The sequence below is a fragment of the Astatotilapia calliptera genome, chromosome 15 (genome assembly GCF_900246225.1).
Source record: "Astatotilapia calliptera chromosome 15, fAstCal1.2, whole genome shotgun sequence".
Classification (NCBI taxonomy): Eukaryota; Metazoa; Chordata; class Actinopteri; order Cichliformes; family Cichlidae; genus Astatotilapia; species Astatotilapia calliptera.
The window spans coordinates 30,949,851-30,975,026 of NC_039316.1; the positions used below are offsets into that span (position 1 = coordinate 30,949,851).

Sequence of the window (25,176 nt, forward strand, 5' to 3'; positions counted from 1 at the left end):
GGCTTTTCATTGTCTTTAACACTCAGTTTCACTACAGCTCTGTGCATGTTATAACTTTGCTCTCCTCCATGGTCCAATGGCACATCATGAAGATCTTGGAACAAATGATTTTACACCGAGACTGTCCTTTACAGGTGTCACCGAGCCCTAACTCATCTGGAGGAATCTGGCCCTTATGTGAGAGTTTTGTTCTTTGATTTTTTTTAAGTGGTTTCAATACCATTCAATCAAATATACTCAAAGACAAGCTCACCATGATTCCTCCTTTGTTTCCTGGATCGCAAACTACCTGACAGAAAGGACACAGTTTGTCAGGTTGGGGAACTGTGTTTCTAGGAAATTAATCAGCAGCACGGGGGCTTGACAGGGGACTGGCTCAATTCCTTTTCATTGTATACAGCAGAAATAGAAATGCTTGGACGACACTGCCATTGTAGCGTGTATCAGGAATAGACCAGAATCTTAATATGGGAATATTGTAAAAGCCTTCAGTGACTGGAGTCACAAAAACTACCTCATATTGAACAACTATAAGGCAAAGGAAATGAGAGTAGATTTCTCAAGACTCCCAGACCCCCTGTTACGACTGATCGTAATCATATGTAAATTTGAGTGTCCAGGTGCTCCTCTGGGATTGGTGCATCCAGGGTGGATGGCTCACACCGATTGGCTGAGGACCGGGAGGCAGCGGATATGAAGAGACCGCCGGCGACTGCCACTTCATTCATCCTCGGCCCAACCCAACCGGCAGACCGTTCACTGTGTCACGATGTTACCATGTTGGTTAATGTAAGAGCATGTAGGGGTGGACCGCCTTTTTGTTTGATCAGTTTTCTCCTGTTTTTGTTAGGCAGGGAGGAAAGTGATTGTCGTTTGGTTTAGTTCCTTTGAGTAGGTAAGTTGTGTTTATTCCTGAGATAGCCTACCTTTTGTTTGTTGTTTTGGCCTTGGGTTCACCCTGAAGTTATGATATGCTCCCTTCCTTTGTTTAACTGCACTTATTGTAAATAAATCACTGTCACAAAATATTAAGTGTGTGACGTGCTGCTTGGGGTTGGACGGGGATGGATCACCCTTTATGTTGTGGTCTGGCCGTGCCTAGATGGGCCATAACACCCCCTCTTCAGCCTGTGAAAGTTTGTGGGATGGACATAGAGATGGTAACAAAATACAAATATCTAGAAAACACCTAGATAACAATCTAAATGCGTCCCTGAATACCAACCTATACAAAAAGTGGCAAAGTTACCTCTTTTTGTTAAGAAAACTAAAATCTCTTGATCTGCAGTAAAATATTAAAGATGTTCTATCAGTCTATGGTGGCAATTGTCCTGTTCTATGCTGCAGTCTACTGGGGAGGCAGCATGAGTAACAAGGATGCAAGGAGACTGGACAAACTAGTGAGAAAAGCTGGCTTTGTAATTGGTGCCAGACTGGAGATGCTGGGGAAGGATGCACATTAAAGACATTAGAAGCCATCCTGAATAACGCTGATCACCCACTTTATAAAATCTTTATGGAACAAAAGGCATCAGTACTGGAAGACTCCTCTCTCTCTGTTGTAAAACAGAGTGATATAAGAAATCAAATACACCCACAGCTATCAGGCTTTTCTCATACAAATAGCAGATGAACAATTTCAGACAGGAGTTTTTCTATTTCTTAAATAAAGCTTAGAACAGACACCAAGGGTGTGTTCCAATAGCCCGATTTACTTAGTAAGGTTTCTAAACTTAATAGGTCTTCCAATTCTCCAAATACTAACAGAAAGAGCTTCAATGATTTCTTTTTGCTTCCTTTAGCATAGGATACACTGGAACATCCTTATGAAAGGGGAGGTGAAAACGATGATATAATGATATAACCCTGATATAGACCTGCTTATATATTTCAAGTTTTAAACAACAGCCTGTTAAATTCACAGCTGAACTTTGAACCTCTCACTTGCTTTCCATGAAGAATGCAGAATCCTGTATAAGCCCAAGATTATGATGTATAAGTGATAAAAGCTGCACTTAAGCTTCTGTATTATCATTGTTCATTACTAATGTTCCTTTTCTGAATTGCAGTATTTATATTTTTTTTTTCTTTTGTACGAGTAAGCTGGGATAAGTGATAGACAGAGGGAATTTCACAGAAATACCAAACAGAAGGGAGGAAATGAGCTGCCCTGGATCACAGCAGGTAAATGTAAGAAAACAAGATGTATTTAATCTTATATTCTGCCAGCCCTAAAAATAAAAGACTGTACAGATGTTGAGTCAATATTCTGCTTAGATAAACGGAATTTTTTGCTTTCATGCAAGATTGACGACATGTGCAAGACACATTATTACATTTACATGTTTTTAATGAAAACATTCTTTTTTATTTTTATTTTTTATATTGATTGGTACCTTACACTAAGGACAAATACAAAATATATGTTATCTTGGAAGTAAATTTAAATTCTAATCTGTAAAATGGCATAGAAGTATTTTTACTGCTTCAACATTTTTATTTATAATATTAAGTATCGGAAATTTTCAGAAAATAACTGAAATAATAATTTTTCAAACAAACTAAACAACCAAACAACTGTCTTTGTCCTGAGACCTAGTTTAGGACTTGTTCTAGAAACATCTTTACAACAAAGAAATATTCCACACGAAAACAAATTTCTTACTTTTTCTTTGTGTGTTATATCCGAACTAATTATGTCATTTACGGGGGAAAAAATGCTTCATTTTCTGAAGCTAATGCATTACGCTTCCGTACCTTTTTTGGGTTTCGGGGGACAGAATTACAATACGCACACACTTCCTGGTGGAGCTCCCCCTCTCCCCTGCGAAGAATCAAAATACATTCCTAGCAAGCCAGCTACACAAGTTGTCAAAAAGTTATGCTTGTTTGTCAAGTGGATAGACAAAACAGTTTTTATAAAAATGGACGTTATTCCAGGTTTTTTTTTACATGAATAGTAGAAAATATCCCCATGTCCACATAACCGGCACTGGTGACAAGTCATCTACGAAGAGTTGGATTGTTGAAGCTAAGAAAGTCCTGGTAGCTAGCGTTACCAACCGGGCCAGCCAGCTAACGTAAGCTGCTATTTTAACAGGCCTCGAATTGCTTGTCTTTTTTAAGGTTGTGTTGTGACAGTGTCAGACTCTGGTGAGGAATGGTGTAGTCTTATTCTGTCGTCCCAGATCTTTAATTATGCAAAAAGCTAACTTTAAACACTTATTTTCTCCAGTAGTTTTTCGTAGCAGCTGCATAACTGAGCTAGTTATGCTATGCGGTTAGCCTTGACTGCATCAAGGGAACTGACAGTAGGTAGGCAAACGCCGATCCGTTTTTCGGTGCTTGACAGCCGGCCAAAGAATGACAATTTGCCATTTTTGAAGGCTGTAACGTGTTTGTTTTATTGAGTAGCCATGTCTCCTTACGGCATCAGTCATAATTACGCAGTTACGGTAAAAAAAAAAAAAAAAATACGACTGCGTAATTGCAATTGATGTCTTGAAACCTATCTAAGTATCCTTGTGCTGATTTATTTATTATTTATTAATATTGAGCTTTTTACCTATGTGTTGTTTGCTCGTTTTCATAGTAAGTTACTAGCTGACCTAAGCTAGTAATGTCTCTATCGTTACCACCAGCGGAAATGCTTGAAACACCACCTGGGTATCCCTTTGAAGAAATCAATTATGAGGACATTGAAGTTGAGGAGGTAACTTGGGATTATTTTTGCTGTTTTTCGTGTCACTAGCGCATGACAACAGTTAGTGTCAGCTCGATGAAGCTCTTACCTAGTGAGTGTAACTTTGATGCTAACTACCTGTTCTCAGGTGGTGGGGAGAGGAGCTTTTGGGGTCGTCTGCAAAGCAAAATGGAAAGGAAAAGATGTTGCAATCAAGACTATTGAGAGTGAATCAGAGAGGAAAGCCTTTATTGTTGAGGTATTTTTTCGTTATTGAAATATTCTCAAGATTATTTCAACAGCCTGCCTGTGTGTAACCTTTCCTTTTCATCTCCAGCTCAGACAACTTTCACGTGTGAATCACCCCAACATTGTGAAACTGTATGGCTCTTGCAATAGTCCAGTAAGTTCACTAGGATAACAATGACTATTTGGTCTATTTGGTTGATTTTGAGTTTTTGATGGTGTTCTTTCCACCGCAGGTTTGCCTTGTGATGGAATATGCAGAAGGTGGATCATTATATAATGGTGAGTCAATATGTTTTAATAGAAAACACTATGGTTGTGTTACATGTTACACCATTTATTTTGCTTTGCTAGTAATGAACACTGCTTTAGACAGACACAGCCCTGTTGAGTTGATCCTCCAGTTGTTTGCATGTTCAGCCACTTTTCTGATTCGTTAGAAGTCCATGTTTGCACAGCGACATGCAGCCCTTACATGCACATACCTAAATATTCAGATAAACCTGGGAACTGGTGGGGTATAAAATTGATCAGTAATAAAATAATTTGTGTGCGTACAGTTAAGACAGTTAAATTAACATTTTCAGTAAGAATGAAAATTGAGTATTTGAACCTTCTGCAAATAAATTACATACATATATTTCTTACAGCCTCATTTTCAAATAAGTTAAAAGACTTATCCTATGTATATCTAGGCTTGTTGTTTCTTATGTTTACCATGAGTGCTTTTATAAGCAATTTGTTGTCATGTAGCAGCAGAGTCTGGGATTACTGGATGTCAGATAGGTGCAGGTTTATTTGAATTTTTCCGCCTAATGATGGCCTCCCTTTCTTGCGAAATCTCTTTCCCCCTAACTTTCAAACCATGAAAAGCAAATTCAACACTTCAGAAATGAAATATCATGAAATAAGAGGGGAGCAGCCCTCACCTGGCCCAGCTGGCCAGGTGAGGGCCAGTTTCCTGGCCAGGTGAGGGCTTTTCCTCTGCAAAAGGGGGACAAATTTAAATCTCTGACCTCAACTAAAAGGTCAAGGTCAGAGGTCAAGTTTTTGAAAATCTTGTGAATGTGATAACTCAAGAAGGATGCCATTTTTTTGTTTTAAAAAAATTGAATTAAAGCTGTCTCCACTTCAGTCACAACTGTTTTATATATAATTCATTTTGGGTAGCATTCAGAGACAAAACGTCAAAAACTTGTGTCTTAAACATTATGGAGGGCACTGTTAGTACTAATTTGTATCATGTTCATAAAATATTCTGTGCTCAGTTGTACTTAAAATTTGCCAGAATTGTTATGGGGCAAATTTCGCTGAATTTCAGTGAGTTTGGGGTTTTCCCCTTGTAGCTATCAGGTTTACTTGAATGAGGTTTTGGGACAAAGTAGTTTGCTGTTCTTAGTGGTTTGCTTATAATACATTTTCATAAACTACATTTTTGGACATAGTTTTGTGGGACATTGCGGGCAGTGAAGCAAATATAACAAATGCTGAGAACTATCGAAAAGTCCTGTTGTTCTTGATGATATTGCGTGTGTTTGTGCGCAAATGGAATTCCTGGTCTCTGACTTTGGCTGGCAATTGTTGTGATGATGGAAATATGCTTACACCAATGGCATCATGGTGGACATGATAGTGTAAAAATGACTGTGTGAAGATGAGTTTGAAATTAGTTTTGCGGAATAAATTTGGACAAAATGAAGTGTAAAGTGAGTTTTTCTAACAAGGCTGCAGATAGCTCAGTTTGTGTTGTGATTACATTTCATGGTGAAATATGCTGACACTTTGAAATCCAGTCATAAGATATTGTTGAAACAATGCTTTTGGATGTCTACAAATTTAGAGTTTGAACCTCAACCTCTTTTCCACTGCAAATGAGACTCTAGGCAGTTTAGTCTTACTACAGAGTCAGGTCACATGTATATGGTTGAATGAGAAAATACACATTATTTTATATCAGTTACTCAAAATTAATGTCATTAATATTATAATTTTTTCTTAAAAATATATATGCTGTTAGAGGGTCATTGTGGGTATTTAATGTGCATATATGTTTCTTCGTGTGCTTAGGCCTTGTATCTGTTAGCTGTTCTGGCGAACATTTTTGGTTGACAGAATGTTTATTAAGGGTCACCCTTTATTGATAATCAGTAATGATAATATCCCCAATGAGTTTGAAATTTTATGTTGACAAACACTCATTTTTATTTTTATTTTGATTGGTGAACTAATATACACTCCTGGGATGTCTTGTAATACTCGATTGAATTTCAAATTAACCTAGTAAGTTGTAAGATATTTCTCCAGCATTTTTAAACATGCTGCTGTCATTTTAAAAAAAAAAACATTAATATGAATTATATTTTTAAATATGATTGTATAATAATGATCATTATTTACAGGTATTCTGTTCCTCCTGGTGTCAAAAATACTAAATTATGTCTTGGAAGCTGTTAATGTAACACTCTTCTCCTTGTGAAAATAACACCAGGCTGTTTCAAATTTATAACATAGGTGCATCTGCTGGGACACTGAGGGCTAGTAATAGCTTTTTGTCAGTACTCTTAAAGAAGCTATAGTGAAAATGCACATGGGTGTTTCAGTCCATATGACAGTGTCATAATTACTATAGGGACCCCACACTTTGCCTAGTTGGTTTGAAGGTATGCTGTCTGTGGTCGCTGTTTGAGACTGTGTTTTCTTGTCCACAGTACTGCATGGTGCTGAACCCCTCCCCTATTACACTGCTTCCCATGCTATGAGCTGGTGTTTACAGTGTTCCCAGGGTGTGGCCTATCTCCATGGCATGAAACCAAAGGCTCTCATTCACAGGGACCTCAAACCACCCAAGTATGCACCTTTTCACCTCACACACTCCTTTATGTTTCCAGCAAATTATTTCTTTAAAGTAGTTTGATTCAGTTTGTACTATATTGTGTTCTTGTTAAAATATCTGGTATCTTTTGAGAAACATGTAGAGGCTTTTTTTTTTTTTTTTGGCATGACATTGTAAGCCACTTAGTTGAAAGTTACTCAAGATATTAACTAGGGCTGCCACAAACGATTATTTTGATAGTCGACTTGTCACCAATTATTTTTGCGATTAGTCGACTAATCAGATCATGCATCCATTGGACGTAAAACGTACAGCTTATTGCACCAGCACGCATCTGCTCTTGTATAACTAACTCATTAGCTTACAGTTTGAAGTGTTTATGGTATGTGCTAACTAAAAATAAAGACAAGATGATAGTTTATTAAATTTTAATTAAATCTGCAGGTTGTTTCAGTGAAGTTTAAATAAACTCAGCCGCCTGCTCCTTGCTATCTAAAATATAACAAGACACCGGAGTATATTCTCGAGCATCTCACACTTCTGATAATCAGTTGTTTGCTTGACGTTTATTCAGCTGTGTAAAAACTATAACTTTATTTCTCAGCCAAACCGATTTACTCAGGAACAAATAAAATACTAAAAAAGCCAAACAATAACATTTTTAAGTTCTCTAAGTGACTTATATTACATGTTTAACCTGAGTAGTGAAAGACGGCGGTGGGTTTGAAAACGATTTGCCGGGAGTCCGGTGTTCTCACAGGCTCTAATGAGCCTTGAACCCCGGCTAACTATCGAGCTGGTGAGACGTATGTTACCCACTAGCTATCGAGCTAGTGGGTAACGCACATCTCCGAAAACGTCAGAGCGCTTTTGAAAATATGTGGTGTCTTGATAAACTGAGCAGATATTTGAGGTTTACACAGCTACATTCTCACCTGAAAATATGTTAAACTTTATTTTGTGACCCAAAAAGAATAATAAGAGTAATATTAAAACTAACTAGCTGCCGCCATTGTTGACTACTGCGCTGGGCCGCGCTATGAATTCTGGGGCACAGCTTCTTCTTCTTCGGGGTTTAACGGCACCTGGCATCCTTGTACATGCAGTGCTGCCATCTTCTGTTTCAGTCCGTTATTACACTCTTAAATTCTACTACTTATTCCTGCGTCTTTTGTGATCTTACAAAGCTTCAAACGACGCGTCGAGTATTAAATCAGTCGTCGACGATTTCACTAGTTGACTAATCGTGACTAGTTGACTAATCGTGGCAGCCCTAATATTAACAGACATTTATTGCGACCTATCAGGAATGCTGAGGTGTGTGGAAGTGTCACAGTAAGATGTGTGTTGTATTTTGTTTTTCTTATTTTATTATGGCTCTTTTTATTTACCTTTAGGATGCTAATGAAAGTTTGGAATTGTGACATGTTCAGAATATATCATTTTTCTTTCTCTCTCATGATACGAATCCTACTATCAGAGAATTTGATAAAATGCTGTATTTTTCAAAAAAGAAGAAGAAGAAGAAGAAGAAATTAGCAAGACAGTGTACTCCAACCCTTAAATAACTAGCCAAAACATTTTGGCCATAAATGAACGACATTTGGATGTGTCTGATACAGGCAAAATGGGAAGGTGTAAAGACATTATTTACTTCGATATACATTTTGTTTTGGGCTTATTCAGATTATATTCTCATTGATTATGGAAAGCCTAGATGGAAAAAAGGGAAATGAAAAGCAGTGGTTGCAATTCAATCTGGCAGCTTCAGGATTCAGGGAATGGCATTACATGCCAGCAATGTAAAATCCTGATCAAAGGAAGTGGTAAATACCATGAAGAAAACCTGTGTTATCAGCATATAGAGTTACTCGCATCTTCTTTATAACAGCTGGATCAGACTAACACACCCTCTATAAATGCCAACTCTTGCAGGGCATCCACACAGGATGGAAATCTCATTATTATGTGAAGACTGTCTTTATTCTTATTGCATGGTCATTTCCTCTGTGGAAACCCTTTAAATGTGTTGCACTAAAAAAAAGAAAACATGTGGAAATACAGAATAGTGGTAGATTTGATGTAATTGTTTACTGCTATATAGGATGCAGTAATTAATGAAATATGTTGTGATATCTGGATTATATTCCATTGTCTCAGAAGGACCAGAGGCAACACTTCCAGCATTAATTAAAAAAAAAAAAAAAGCAAGAAAACTAACCTATTACTAGTAAGTATTCTGTAGGAAGAGAGGACCAGCTTACCTGTTCTGTGTAGATCATTTGGAGAGTTTATAGAATTAATGAAGCCTCTCATAGTCACAAATTGTCACCTATCCAATATTGTACAGGAATTTATTTCCTGCATTATTACTATAGAATTTCCTTTGTCTCAAACAGTCGTAAGAGCCGAGCACTGTCATTCCTCTAGTACTTTTTAAAAAGAAACATTTTAAACCAAACCGGGCTGAAGTTAGTTACAGTTAGTCCTATGTTGTTTAGTTCAAGGCACTTTTTTGCTGCTAACAGGATGTATGTCTTCCTTGTTTCAGTCTACTTCTGGTGGCAGGAGGGACTGTGCTGAAGATTTGTGACTTTGGAACAGCATGTGACATTCAGACACACATGACCAACAACAAAGGAAGTGCAGCATGGATGGCCCCAGAAGTATTTGAAGGCAAATATGAGTAGTATTACAGCTGTTTGAAATGTTTTCCTATTTTTTGACCAAGAAAAACTGAGATGTGTTTTTCTAATTACCTCAGCCTCATCATCTTTGTCATGTTTCATCTAATTGGAGATGGGTCCTGCTATTATTATTATTATGATTATTATTATTATACTATATATTACTTCCACCATACTCTTATTTATTGATAGTAGCTACCGAACCAGTGACAGTGAGATGATGAATGGAGTCATGCTGTACTGGCTTTTCTTCTGTAAACGCAGAATTTTTGTTCTTACACAACCAAGAGCCTAATGTAAGTCTACAATAAGAGACTGATTAGAGGATGTCACAGGGAAAGATGAATTACTCCTAGTCATTGCCTTGTTTTTGGATGCATGTTGCAAGACTCCAGTGCAATTAAACAAGCCGCTTTTGCCCCCTCAGTGAACCCTTCACAACTAATTTGCATCAGTGTGGAATGTTATCAGAAAAACCCAGCGCAGCAAGTTTGAAATAGGTGTATGATGTGCACTTTAATTCTTCAATAACAGGCTCCATAATTAAGCAACACAGGAGCCGTTCCTTGGTGAAAATGGCTCCCTTATTTTCATCCTCCTCCCCACTGAAAGCAAGAGAAAAGCTGCTGCCTCTGCCAGGCACATTCCTCGCTCTCTTGTCAAATGTTCCGCAGAGAATTTCCTTTATCAGTCAGTGATGTCAGACTGAGCCTTTTCCCCCTCTTTGAAAAGGACCTAAGTGTTGCTGTGGGTTTCTTTCTACTCACAGGCAGCAATTACAGCGAGAAGTGTGATGTGTTCAGCTGGGGAATCATTCTTTGGGAGGTGATCACCCGCAGGAAGCCCTTCGATGAAATCGGAGGGCCAGCTTTTCGCATTATGTGGGCTGTGCACAATGGTGAGTCACTCTTCCTGTCTGACTGTGTGGGTCTGTGTGTTTGTTTGTGGTGGGTGATGCAGAGGTCACATCCAGCTGTCGGCCACTAAGAGTGCTCAGGCATGCATGCTAGAAGATTGTCAAAATAAAGATGTTGGCAGAGGGGGTAAAAGACATGTTGACCTTTTCAGCTCTCCTTGCAGTTTATTGCATCCTGGATGCAGCACTACTGACTCAAAAAATGGGAGGCAGTAATATATAATATTTATTTCTCTTGTGTTGTGTGATGCAGATATGTCTTTCCCTGTAACTGCGTGTGACCAGTTATTTCTTTTTATTGTATTCAGGCACAAGACCACCTTTAATCAAGAATTTGCCCAAGCCCATTGAAAGCCTAATGACTCGCTGTTGGTCCAAAGACCCCTCTCAGCGGCCTTCCATGGAAGAGATAGTGAAGATCATGACTCATCTAATGAAGGTATTCTGCCTTGTGTACTTTTAGTAAATTGAAGTAAATGAATCAAAAAACTGCAGTCTCCGGGGGTCTCATCAGTTTGTTAAAATTAGGGATGTACACCTCTAGCTGACAGCAATGATTAAACATTGCTGTCCTTGCTTGTCGGCACCAGAAAAAGTAGCTGGTCGAATATATTCTAAACATATTAGTTTATAAATGGCAGTTACCAGTCCAGAGATGTTATGACTAGGGATGGGTATCATTTAGGTTTTATCCGATACCGGTGGCAAACCGGTACTTTTGAAACGGTGCCAGTGCTTAAAAAATGGAAAACACAAACTTTGTCCAAAAACCTCTCATGTTTATCTGTTTTTTTGTAAAAAGATAACAATGTTAGCCTTTTATGCAGCTATAGGTCATATATGGTATCACTCTTGGCTGGAAGCAGTGCTTAAACAATGGAAAAAACACAAATTTTGTCCAAAAACCTCTCATGTTTAACTGTTTTCCAATTTTTCTTTGGTCATTTTAGCCTTTTTGGCCAGGGTGAAGGGAGTATCTGCCATCAAACAAGAAGACAGCCGCATGTAACTACGACGGTGTTTTCTAGTTTACCTTACATGCATTAATGTACAATTACACACGAACAACATTAAGCTACTCACGCAGAGAAGAACGGCTGCTGCTGCCATCATCATCAGTCATCATTTCTGCTACACTGGCAGGGCTAGGGGCCAGGGCTCTCCTCTTCCGTTTCTTGGGGGATGTTGATAACTCCGGGTCCGATAACAGGCACCACACACGGAGTAGGTACGGTGCATTTCTCGGCTTTAAAAAAAGCGGTATGCGTCGCCAGGTGTTTCATCAGATTCAAGGTGTTACCTCCTTTGCACAGTATCACCTTAAAGCACTTGTTGCAGGCTGCTGAGTTTGCATCTTTTGCTGTGAAGTACAGCCAGACTTTTGACTGCTTCACCTTGGGCATTTTTAATCTGTAGCTCTGCTCTAAAAGAACGTACGTACCTGGGCCCACCTACTATCCTTGGAAACATAAAATGATTGGCTAGAATCTGAAGTGTATCAAATCTCAGGGAAAAAAGCACCGAAATAAAGCACCGAAATGTGCGCTGCTTTTCGGTCTGGTTACTACCGTTTATGTCAGAACCGGTGCCATCATGGCACCGGATACCGGTACCCATCCCTAGTTATGACACCACTATCCATCTCTCCCTCTATCTCTCCGGTCAAAGGGGAAGTAAACAGGCGACGAGTATTAAATGGTGAAGTTGTGCAGATTTTTGTGCTTTTTCAAAAAAAAATTGAGCAGCTGTATTTTTGCCATTCAAAATTAATAATTTCATTAAAACCAAGCAACCAAATTTTGCACCAGGGTGTGGACACTAGCATGAAAGAAAACAGTTTAGTCTGTTTTGCATTTGGGCTGATATATACACCATTTGTGAAAGAATGGGGCACTCTCAGGAGCTCGGTGTATTCCAATATGGTATCGCGATAGGGTTCCGAGTGTGCAACAAAAATGTCCTTGCTACTAAATATTACACAGTCAACTGTTAGTGGTATCATAACAAAGTGGAACCGATTAGGAATAAACCTTGTGGAAATTCTTCCTAAAGGAGTTGAAGCTGTTATAGCTACAGGAGTAGGGCTGCACGATATTAGGAAAACCTGCGATGTGCAATAACTTTGATCAATATTGCGATAACGATATGACTTGCGATAAAATAAATAGCAAAAAAAAAATGAAATGAATACATAATTTCCATAATGGAAAAATACATAATTTCCATTTTACTGCAACAGTTTATTTAAAGAAAGCTGCTGTATGAGCAGTGTATGAGCAGTGTAACAACAAAGTGCACTTTAACATTGAAACATTACCCCCATAAAAAAAAGACATCCTTCCCGGTCTCTATCATTAGTTTTAAATAAACATAACTTAAATTATACTGCAAATGATCTCAATGCAGTTGTTCATCATTTTACCACTCACCAAGTAGTTATGATGTAAGTCAAAACTGGAGAGGAAACTTTACTGTAGTGCTTGCGTAGTTTTCAGCTTGGCTTAGTTCAAACATGACGGTCTTGCAGCATGTTTCGTACATTTGTGGAATGGCGACATGGGAAATGTAGTTTCGTGAGGGGATGCGGTATCTCCGGTCCACTTTATGTATTAGACTGGTGAAGCCCTCTCTGCTAACTGTATTTATAGGCATCATGTCTTTAGCCAAAAAATGTGTAATGGCCTCTGTTATTTCTTTATACCGCTTCGACGTTTTCTCATAAGGAGTTCCACTTGAAAAATCTGATACAGAGACTGCTGTTGGATTGCTGTGCTCTTTGTCTTAACATTAGCAACCTTTGTTTGGCTAGCCCTATCTTTCTGGAACTCTTCAAACAGTTCTCTGTGGTTGTATTGAAGATGATGGTGGAGATTAGTCGTGATTCCTCTGGTGGTTGCCACAAGTGTTCAGGAAGTTTTGCAGAGTACCTGTGTTTGGAGAACGTCGTCTTTATCAAATCCAAAGTACCTCCAATTAAGCGAGGTACTATTATTATTATTATTATTTTTTTTTTTTTTTTTTTTAAGCCACGAGTTCATAGTCAGTAGCATTCTTGTCATGTGTCTCGCTCTCAGCCATTACAACTCTGACTCGTTGCTGCAGTGTTGTTCACTCCCCACCTCTAATCCATGTGATTGGTTAATGCCGTGAAGGGCTCTATTCGACTGATCAAATGTGTAAAGGGGTTTCTTTTATTGGTAAATTCTTTAAAGCACGTGTGTAAACATTTTAAGGTACCCAATTATCGCCGTTTACGCCGTCTTTTGCGATGGGCCCATCGCACAGGCTGATATCGCGATGACAATAAATTTTCGATTTATTGTGCAGGCCTATACAGGAGGCAGGCCAACATAATTTTAAACGCTATTAATTAAGAATGGGACGTTTATATACGTGTGAACTAAGCCTGGGCAATATGAGGAAAATCTAATGTCACAATATTTTTTTGATTATATCATGATACACAATATATATCACGATATGTTTAAATAACCTCCAAAAAACAAAAATTGTTTTCAACCATACAGTGCCTAAATTTGCACTGGTATGCTCATTCAATATTTATTTTTCTGCTTTGAATACAAGAAATCTGAATGAATTAAAATGTTTTATTTAAACCATTTTTTTTAACCATCAGTTGCACGCAGAGGTTTTTGACCAATGACAATACTGTCACAGCAGGTGGTCAACACTAGACCTTTAAAAAGCAAACAAAAGATCATAACGAAAAAGGACATCGAGTAATAATAAAACAATTGAAATTGTTCTTTTGTGCTTATAATATATAAAAATAGTAAAATTAAAATGTGATGACCCCAAATTACAGAAAAAAAAGTCTAGACGGTGACTATAAAAACGATTGACAAAGAATCAGGTATCACAGCTGTTTTATTTAACATTTTCTTTGGTGTGTGGGAAGATGTTGACATGCAGAGTTTAAAACATTCTTCATTTTGCAGTGGATGACTTTTCGGCTGTTGGAATACATTTGTGCTACTGCTTCCCGTTTGCGGCAATAGTTTTACGGCACATTTTAACCATTTAACACCATTTTAACAGTCTTACATTGATACCAAACGTGTATACTAAGAGGTTTGAGGGGTAGCACTGGTGGCCAACAGTATTTTTGAACATTGATGTAATTATGCAAATTATAGATAGTCTTGTGTATTATTTTATAACACTTCTAAAATACATCATTCATATGTTTGAAAAACCATTATACTATTCTAAACAAACCACATCTTTATTCATATACAGTGGGGCAAAAAAAAGTATTTAGTCAGCCACCGATTGTGCAAGTTCCCCCACTTAAAATGATGACAGAGGTCAGTAATTTGCACCAGAGGTACACTTCAACTGTGAGAGACAGAATGTGAAAAAAAAAAAGCCATGAATTCACATGGTAGGATTTGTAAAGAATTTATTCGTAAATCAGGGTGGAAAATAAGTATTTGGTCACCTCAAACAAGGAAAATCTCTGGCTCTCACAGACCTGTAACGTCTTCTGTAAGAAGCTTTTCTGTCCCCCACTCGTTACCTGTATGAATGGCACCTGTTTGAACTCATCATCTGTATAAAAGACACCTGTCCACAGCCTCAAACAGTCAGACTCCAAACTCCGCCATGGCCAAGACCAAAGAGCTTTCGAAGGACACCAGGAAAAGTATTGTAGACCTGCACCAGACTGGGAAGAGTGAATCTACAATAGGCAAGCAGCTTGGTGTGAAAAAATCAACTGTGGGAGCAATCATCAGAAAATGGAAGACATACAAGACCACTGATAATCTCCCTCGATCTGGGGCTCCACGCAAGATCTCATCCCGTGGGGTCAAAATGATCATGAGAACGGTGAGCAAAGATCCCAGAACCACACGGGGGGACCTGGTGAATGACCTGCAGAGAGCTGGGACCAAAGTAACAAAGGTCACCATCAGTAACACACTACAACGGCAGGGAATCAAATCCCGCAGTGCCAGACGTGTTCCGCTGCTGAAGCCAGTGCATGTCCAGGCCCGTCTGAAGTTTGCCAGAGAGCACATGGATGATACAGCAGAGGATTGGGAGAATGTCATGTGGTCAGATGAAACCAAAGTACAACTTTTTGGTATAAACTCAACTCGTCGTGTTTGGAGGAAGAGGAATACTGAGTTGCATCCCAAGAACACCATACCTACTGTGAAGCATGGGGGTGGAAACATCATGCTATGGGGCTGTTTTTCTGCCAAGGGGACAGGACGACTGGTCCGTGTTAAGGACAGAATGAATGGGGCCATGTATCGTGAGATTTTGAGCCAAAACCTCCTTCCATCAGTGAGAACTTTGAAGATGAAACGAGGCTGGGTCTTCCAACATGACAATGATCCAAAACACACCGCCCGGGCAACAAAGGAGTGGCTCCGTAAGAAGCATTTGAAAGTCCTGGAGTGGCCTAGCCAGTCTCCAGACCTCAACCCCATAGAAAATCTGTGGCGGGAGTTGAAAGTCCGTGTTGCTCGGCGACAGCCCCAAAACATCACTGCTCTCGAGAAGATCTGCATGGAGGAATGGTCCAAAATACCAGCTACTGTGTGTGCAAACCTGGTAAAGACCTATAGTAAACGTTTGACCTCTGTTATTGCCAACAAAGGTTATGTTACAAAGTATTGAGTTGTATTTTTGTTATTGACCAAATACTTATTTTCCACCCTGATTTACGAATAAATTCTTTACAAATCCTACCATGTGGATTCATGGATTTTTTTTTTTTTTTTCACATTCTGTCTCTCACAGTTGAAGTGTACCTCTGGTGCAAATTACTGACCTCTGTCATCATTTTAGGTGGGGGAACTTGCACAATCGGTGGCTGACTAAATACTTTTTTGCCCCACTGTATACTGTGCTATATAGTGTCAGAACTATAGTAAACGAAGGTCACTTAGCAGTTGACCAACCCTATCTCTTTTCTGCAAGGTAAATATGGCTTTGTGTCAGTGATCTCTGGTAGATTCATTCTTGGTGTTCTCTTAGTGTTTGAGGTTGTAACATTAAGCCAAATATAGCTTAAACTTTCCATATATTATTTATTATATATATTACATATATATACATAATACATATATTATGTCTCAAAATATCACCAAGTCCTACTCTCCTGAATTAATTATACTAATAGGATTTTTTTCATTCATAGTAAGCCTGAGTTGAGAACTCCCAACATTATGTGTTGTTTTCATTCTTTTTGCAGTACTTCCCAGGGTCTGATGAACCCCTTCAGTATCCATACCAGTATTCAGATGAGGGACAGAGCAACTCTGCAACTAGTACAGGTACATCTCATGTTAAGGTCGTGTGAAGATGACGCTCTAGATTATGTTTAAATAATTATAGTTCCTCTTACTGCTGCTAATCGCTTTTCTTTACAGAAAAACTATTATGTGCGTCGTTAACTTACTTCTTCTACCACATAGGATTTTTTTCCTTTGTTAATTCAAACTGTTTTCTCTGCCTGCACAAATACCATGGATGTTTACAAAGGTGTACTATGAGCGGCATGTTGTTGACCAGCACAGCAACTCCAGTGTATCCTGGTATCTATACAGTTGCCCAGTACTGAGCTCAAGGTCACATGTGTTTTAGAAGTTCTCAGAATAATATACCTTCAAAAGAAAGCAGCCTTGGCTTAAGTTTGTGGGCAAATGATTGCAGTAAAATTCAGGCCAGTACACATAACATTAGCAGCTGGATTAACATTAACATGAAGCAGTAAGATAGATGTTCCTAAGTACATAAGTACTGGAGTACACCAAAACATCCTCAAAAGCCAGACATCATTCCGCGATCCAAGAAAATTCAGGAACAAATGACAAACTAAATAAAGCCATATCTAATTCAATTCAATTCAACTCAAATTCTTTGTTGTCCCAAAAGGGAAATTAGTTTAGCAACAGGATAAAAGTAAACGCAACAATAATATAAAATTACAATAATAGTAATAGAAAAGCTCTGGGACTCCAGAAAGCCACAGTGAAAGCCATTATCCACAAATGGGGAAAACATGTAAGAGTGGTGAACCCTCCCAGGAGTGGCCACATGACCAAAATTACCCCAAAAGTGCAGTGACGACTCATCCAAGAGGTCCCAAAAGACCCCAGAAGGACATCAGAAGAACTGTATGCCTCAGTTAAGGCCGGTATTCATGACTCCACCAGAAGAAAGAGACGACAAAAGGAACATAAAGGCTCTTCTCAGTTTTGCTGGAGAACATCTTGATGATCCCCAAGACTTTTGGACAAAAGTGTGTGTCCCCTTGCATCTTGCATTACTATAACACAGCATTTCAGAAAAGGAACATCATACCAACAGTAAAATATGGTGGTAGTAGTATGATGGTGTGGAGCTGTTTTGTTGACTTGCTATAGTAAATGGAACCATGAATTCTGTTGTCTACCAAATCATCCTTGAAGGAGAATGTCCAGCCATCAAGCCGAAGTTCACTTGGGTTCTGCAGCAGGACAATGATCCGAAACACACCAGCAAGTCCACCTCTGAATGATATAAGAAAAACCAAATGAAGACTTTGGAGTGGCCTAGTCAAAGCTTTGAACTGAATTTGATTGCCATTCTGTGGTATGACCTAAAAAGCCGGTTCATGCTCAAACTCTCCAGTGAGGCTGAATTACAACAATTCTACAAAGATGAGTGGGCCAAGATTTCTCCACAGCGCTGTAAAAGACTCATTGCCAGTCATCACAAATGCTTCAGTGCAGTTGAGGGTGCAGTGACAGTAACACTGAACAGAGTACACAGAAGTGTGGCATTTTTGTGAATTTATAGGACCAGCACTGAATCAGTGTGGCATACAGTCAGGTCCATAAATATTGGGACATCGACACAATTCCAACAAATGAAACAAACAAGATGTGCTTTAACTGCAGACTGTCAGCTTTTATTAGAGGGTTATTACATCAAAATCGGGTGTAGGAATTAAAACAGTTTGCATATGTGCCTCCCACTTGTTAAGGGACCAAAAGCAATGGGACAATTGGCTTCTTGGCTGTTCCATGGCCAGGTGTGTGATATCCCCTCATCCCAATTGCAATGAGCAGATAAAAGGTCCAGAGTTCATTTCAAGTGTGCTATTTGCATTTGGAATCTGTTGCTGTCAACTGCCAAGATGAGATCCAAAGAGCTGTCACTATCAGTGAAGCAAGCCATCATTAGGCTGAAAAAACAAAACAAACCCATCAGAAAGATGGCAAAAACATTAGGCGTGGTCAAAACAACTGTTTGAAACATTCTCATGAAGAAGGAATGCACCGGTGAGCTCAGCAACACCGAAAGACCCAGAAGACCACAGAAAACAACTGTGGTGGATGACCGAAGAATCCTTACCCTGGTGAAGAAAACACCCTTCTCAACAGTTGGCCAGATAAAAAACACACTCCAGGAGGTAGGTGTATGTATGTCAAAGTCAGCAATCAAGAGAAGACTCCACCAGTGTGAATACAGAGGGTTCACCACAAGATGTAAACCATTGGTGAGCCCCAAAAACAGGAAGGCCAGATTAGAGTTTGCCAAACGACATCTAAAAAAAACCTTCACAGTTCTGGAACAACATCCTATGGACAGGTGAGACCAAGATCAACTTGTACCAGAGTGATGGGAAGAGAAGAGTATGGAGAAGGAAAGGAACTGCTCATGATCCTAAGCATACCACCTCATCAGTAAAGTATGTTGGTGGAACTGTCATGGCGTGGGCATGTATGGCTGCCAGTGGAACTGGTTCTCTTGTATTCATTGATGATGTGACTGCTGAGAAAAGCAGCACGATGAATTCTGAAGTGTTTCGGGCAATAATATCTGCTCATATTCAGCCAAATGCTTCAGAACTCATTGGACGGCGCTTCACAGTGCAGATGGACATTGACCCAAAGCATACTGCAAAAGCAACCAAAGAGTTTTTGAATGGAAAGAAGTGGACTGTTTTGCAATGGCCAAGTCAATCACCTGAACTGAATCAGATTGAGCATGCATTTCACTTGCTGGAGACAAGACTGAGGGGAAAATGCCCCAAGAACAAGCAGTAACTGAAGACGGTTGCAGTAGAGGCCTGGCAGAGCATCACCAGGGATGAAACCCAGCGTCTGGTAATGTCTGTGTTCCAGACTTCCGGCTGTGATTAACTGCAAAGGATTTGCAACCAAGAATTAAAAAGTGAAAGTTTGATTTGTGGTTCTTATTCTGTCCCATTACTTTTGGTCCCTTAACAAGTGGGAGGCACATATGCAAACTGTTGTTATTCCTACACCATTCACCTGATTTGGATGTAAATACCCTCTAATAAAATCTGACAGTCTGCAGTTAAAGCACATCTTGTTCATTTCATTTGGAAACCATTGTGGTGGTGTATAGAGCCAAAAATGTTAGAATTGTGTCGATGTCCCAATATTTATGGTCCTGACTGTAAGTACACGTGAGCCTCCCACCTCTCCCAGGAGCCACAGATGCTCTGCCCCCACCCAACTCCTCCATAGAGATGGCCGTGGCAAGACGATTCAAATACAGCCTCAACTCAAATGAGACAACCACCTAAGTTTAAGCATATAACTAAGCAGAGGAAAATGCATTGTAGTAATATTTTCAGTCTATTTCAGATTTCTATATTTGTCTGTTAGTTCTTTATTTTCATTATTTGATTTTTTTTCAGTGTTTTGAAAACTCAAAGACAACAAAAATCCACAAAGTTAATGTAAAGATGCAATACCGGTGAAAGTGTATATTTAAAAAAATATTGAAACTGTCTCTGTGCCAGTATAAATTTGAGCAGATAGCCCTTGTGCCAAAAATTTACTGCAGTCTTGTTCTCGATCGCTCCTTTCCTGCCTGCCTGCTTTGCTGTCCTGATATTAAAACTGATAAATAAATTTAACTTCTGTCCTGTCCTGTCCTGTGTCTATTGAAATGACAGGTTCATATGTAGACTACACTGGTAACAGCACAAGCTACAGAAGTGATGCGAACATGGAGCACAGTGATTCTCAAGGGAGCAATGACACTATTAAGATTACGCCTCAGTTTGCACCTCATTTCAAGCCAAAGGTAAGACCATATTAAAAAGGGACGTTTTTACTGTACATGTAATGATTTATCTTTTTTTTTTTTTGTCTTCTGTTGACAACTCTGCTGGTTTCTGTGTTGTGGTGTTTTTTTTAACATAGTTTTTACATAGTTTGGATTCATCATAATGCATATGTCAATGAACAATGAAACAAACATAAAGGTCCTTAAAGGACAATTTTTTATATTAGCTGTTATATTGACTGGTAAAAAAATGTATATCCCAGGTTTGCAGAACACTGAAAACCCAGAGTCAGCCATGAAGTTGCACTGATAAGCACTTAATCCTCATTTGTAATACAGTCTTCTGTGGTTCAGTAAAAGTTTCGTGTTTGTCTTTCAGGGAGACACATTAAGGAATGTGTCTCTTTCCAGAGGGGGCAGCGTTGAGAGTCTGTCAGCACGAACACAGTGCCTGTCTTCTTCTGACAGCAAAAGAATGAGTGCTGACCTGTCAGAGTTGGAGCCCAAGATGCAGTTTGCACCTGCAGGTAATGCCAGACAAAACTTGGCACAAATCAATACATCAAATACATTTAAGAAAAGAAAAAAAAGACCAGCTTAACAAAGCATATTGGCCTGATCATGCCATTACTTCAAATTTAAAAAAAAAAAAAGGGGGGGGAGTGCATGCAGTATTAATATTGAGGCAGTCTTTGCTGGTCCAGTCTGGAAGCTTCTTTTTGGCACCTAGGTCGCCCTTTTATGTGATTTCATCACTTTGAATTGAAGATTGATTCCTCATTAAAAGTGTCAATATGTCTCTGAAGATAGGGCCTCTCGAAACCAGCTGTCGCTAATCTCCTTTCAGCAGATGTACTCGTGCTGTCATAGAGAAACTAAATCAAGAACTCCTCTGGTGTAGTTTCGATTTCAATGTGAATGTCTGTCAGTTTTCTTTCTTGTTTGTTTGTTTGTTTGTTTGTTTGTTTTAAATGTTGTTCACAATTAAATATAGCTTCAGTGGTTGGGGTTTCTAACATTTAATTATTGAAAACTCTGTTCTCAGATCACCTTGTTGAACTTTTCCAAAAAGCAAAATGCCTGCTCTTGTCTGTGCTGAGGAAGGTAGTGCATTCTCTGCTGACTGTCTATGCAGTACTGATTCACAGCTCCTGGAATGAATGGTGCATGTTTCCTCTGCATGCACAGCTATGTTCTGCATGTGTATGACCCACATTTGCAGTCCAGCTGTGGGCATGCTTGTCCTGTATGCAGCTATATGTGTATATGTGTTTTTGCAGCAAACCCCCCGTATAAGCGAGGCCACCGTAAAACTGCATCATTCGGAACCATACTGGATGTCCCCAAGATCGTCGTTACAGGTATCACTGGACTACTGGTCTTTCCGGTGACACGGTGGAACTGGCTTGAATGAGCCTGTGGGTTACTGTCATCAGACATGGCTTTTTGTTGTGTGTCACTCCATATGATCCCCTCAAGAATGCAGATAATGTTCATAACATTTAAATTTTTTTCGAATTTGCCCTCTGATTTAAAAACACAAACCAAAAATTTAAAATTTAAAAAAACAACAACACAGAAGTCCTTGAAGCTGATTTTGGAGTTACATACATCATAGCTGTGTCATGTCCTGTTTTCTGTTTTTTCTTTGTTTGTTTTTCGTAAAATATTGAAGTTTTCTCATCTGTTATCAACACATTTGTTGGAGCTGTGTGCATATTTGTCCACTAAAAGCAAGTGGTTGTTAATCAGTACGTTATAGTCAGTATTTTGACATAGATGAGATAACTTTCCTAAGTCCTGGCCCTCTCCTGTCTCTTATATCCCTGGCTTGGCTGCAGCAAATCACGGGTAGCAGTAGTAAATTAGTGCATTTGAGCTTGTCCTTGACTTTCATGCTTAGAGGACATTGAGAAAGCATGGCTATTTTTTTTTTCCCCCATTTCTCACTCACTTTCCATCCATCCACATCCACTTTGAAAAAAGTCATTTTGATTAATTTCCCTCACAGTGAGGGTCAGAGCTATTATTATAAGTTGAGATATGGATCAAAGGGAATGGGGACAACTCTGCCTGTCAGAAATACTTCTATTTTGAAGATATATGAGAGACATTGAGTAAGTGTTTCATTTAATCAAGTGGTGCAGGGAGTCTGCATGGAATTGTTATAGATGGTAAGGCACGCACCTTTGGATCTGCAAACCTGTACAAGGAAAAAAAATAACCAATTTATGTAATGAGTGTCAGTAAAATGTGGTCTGATCTTCATCGAGTCACTTTTCCATGATCCCTCCAGATCACCGCTGACTCACCACCAAACCAATCACGTTGGTGGTGAGTGAGCGACCCGACCGTGGGGTGTGCTTTGATCTGTGAAACGTTACATGTGTAACACTGTCTATGTGACTACATTTAAGAAGTGTTTAAAATATTTGAAAAATGTTTAGTGTCATCTTGTCAGTACAGAACATGACATCATCAGGTTGGTTGTTTGCAGTCAATAGGTTTATATTAGTGTATGTTATCTAACTAGTAATAGAACCAATAACTCTAAAACTAAAAATTTGTCTTAATAGGATCACTTTTCATGGATGTAAATTAGAAATTTGGGGAATGTCCTGACTATAGAAGAATCCCTTTTCCAAGTGGGTGGTGTTAAAGTTGATATCGCTTATTTTATTTATTTGTTTGTTTGTTTGTTTTAGGCGTCAGTTAATTGTGAATCACACAGGCCTAGAGATCAGTCAAATCCACCAAAATAAGTCTGCACTGGTCGTGACTTGCGACCAGTTGCAAATGGTTGCTGTGAGACTCATTGCTATAGAGCCATCCACGGAGACCTAAAGACTTCATTGACCACTGACCCCCGTGACCTGTTTGGCAGGCGATTGCTGGATGTTGCGGCCAGTCTTTCATGTGATATTAGTTGCAAAGATGTATACAGTGCTACACCAAAAGCTTCCTGGGGATTTCTTTGGTAACTAGCAGGTCGCCAACAGTTTGCATAGAAGATGCTGACCAGTCTGCAAACTACTTGCCAAGCAGTTGTGCGTTTTTAAAATGTGTTGGTTGCAACATGTCATTGCTGGTTGGTGAAAAGTTTATGCAAAATGTCACATTTTTAATCGTTAATTGCATTGTTTGCCATAACTTTGATTACAAGTATTGCTTTTTTCAATCCATTATGAATGTATTATTATTTAGAGGCCCTGTCACACTGTCCTAGAGATTAGATAACAAACACCAGCAACCGCAATTTTAACAGGAGGACATTTTATCTTAGACTGTCCCAGTTCCCATTTAACATTGCCATTTCAGAGATTGTGACCATTTATAATACAGATTAATGGTATGTTGGTAAAATGTCAAAAGTCTGATGTCTTGAATAATATTTAGCATTTTTGGGAGTCCTAAAAAGTTTAATTCCATTCAAAGCTTAGTTGATTTTGGTGTGAAGCCCAGAGGGACCTGCCTGCTAATAAAATATCATTTTAGGTTAGTACCTGTGGCTAATTGTCATGTTGTTGCTCCAACTGTCAACTCTTAGCTTCAGAGTGACTGTTATTCCTAAAGACAGATATGTAAATTATTAGTGCTATTATGAGGAGTGGTAGTAGTATTACTCCATGTACTATTGGTTGCACTCGTGTTTTGGTGCTAGTTTGTGACTCTGTGTAACATATAGGGATGGATATCGTTTAGGTTTTATCCGATACCAGTACTAAACCGGTACTTTTGAAACGGTGCCGGTGCTTAAACGGTGCTCGAATCGGTGATTAAAGAATGGAGAACACAAAATTGGTCCAAAAACCTCTCATGTTTAGCTGTTTTCCACTTTTTCTTTGGTCATTTTAGCCTTTTTGGCCAGGGTGAAGGGAGTATCTGCCATCAAACAAGAAGACAGCCACATGTAACTACGATGGTGTTTGCTAGTTCACCTTACAGGCATTAATTTAATAACGTGGTTAGCCTACTCAACGTAAATTACACACGAACAACATTAAGCTACTCACACAGAGAAGAACGGCTGCTGCTGCCATCATCCGTCATCATTTCTGCTACACTGGCAGGGCTAGGGGCCAGGACTCTCCTCTTTGGGTTTTTGTGGGATGTTGCTAACTCCGGGTCTGATAACAGGCACCACACCCACAGTAGATGTGCTCGGTGTGAGGTCTCGCAGTAAGCTATCAAATACGCCGCATTTTTCGGCTTTTAACAAAATGCTGTACGTCGCCAGGTGTTTCATCAGATTCGAGGTGTTGCCTCCTTTGCACAGTATCAGCTTAAAGCACTTGTTGCAGGCTGCTGAGTTTGCATCTTTTGCTGTGAAGTACAGCCAGACTTTTGACTGCTTCACCTTGGGCATTTTTAATCTGTAGCACTGCTCTAAAAGAACGTACGTACCTGGGCCCGCCTACTACGCTTGCAAAGGTAAAATGATTGGCTAGAATCCAAAGTGTATGACATCTCGGGAAAAAAAAAAAGCACCGAAATAAAGCACCGAAATGTGCGCTGCTTTTCAGTCTATGGCACCAGTTCTGACATAATACCGGTACCCATCCCTAGTAACATGTGTGGAGAAAACACTGGAATTCTGTCAGAACTTGAAATTGCATGCAACTGAAGAGTCTTGTAGTTCCTGCAAGGTGATCGAGCTGATGTTCTGATTGCACCTAATGTCATCCTGGCATAGTGTTAACCTGACCAGCAGATGAATTGCTGATTACTAGAATGAGTACTGTGACATTTT

General features: G+C 39.2%; 1 protein-coding gene across 6 annotated transcripts in view; it reads left to right on the forward strand.

The window, feature by feature from the left end:
- The first annotated feature begins 2,778 nt into the window (after positions 1–2,778).
- Positions 2,779–25,176, forward strand: part of map3k7 (mitogen-activated protein kinase kinase kinase 7) — a 28,882-nt gene continuing 6,484 nt past the window's right edge. Inside the window, exons 1-13 of one of the 6 annotated variants that reach the window (XM_026194555.1) lie at positions 2,779–3,080; positions 3,593–3,712; positions 3,831–3,941; positions 4,020–4,085; positions 4,165–4,210; positions 6,637–6,775; positions 9,313–9,437; positions 10,218–10,346; positions 10,673–10,803; positions 16,591–16,672; positions 20,314–20,444; positions 20,806–20,953; positions 21,707–21,787. In XM_026194555.1, the coding sequence (XP_026050340.1) occupies positions 3,620–3,712; positions 3,831–3,941; positions 4,020–4,085; positions 4,165–4,210; positions 6,637–6,775; positions 9,313–9,437; positions 10,218–10,346; positions 10,673–10,803; positions 16,591–16,672; positions 20,314–20,444; positions 20,806–20,953; positions 21,707–21,787 (1,282 nt within the window). In that variant the 5' untranslated portion in view covers positions 2,779–3,080; positions 3,593–3,619. The other 5 variants (XM_026194558.1, XM_026194554.1, XM_026194557.1 and 2 more) reach the window with 5 other exon arrangements.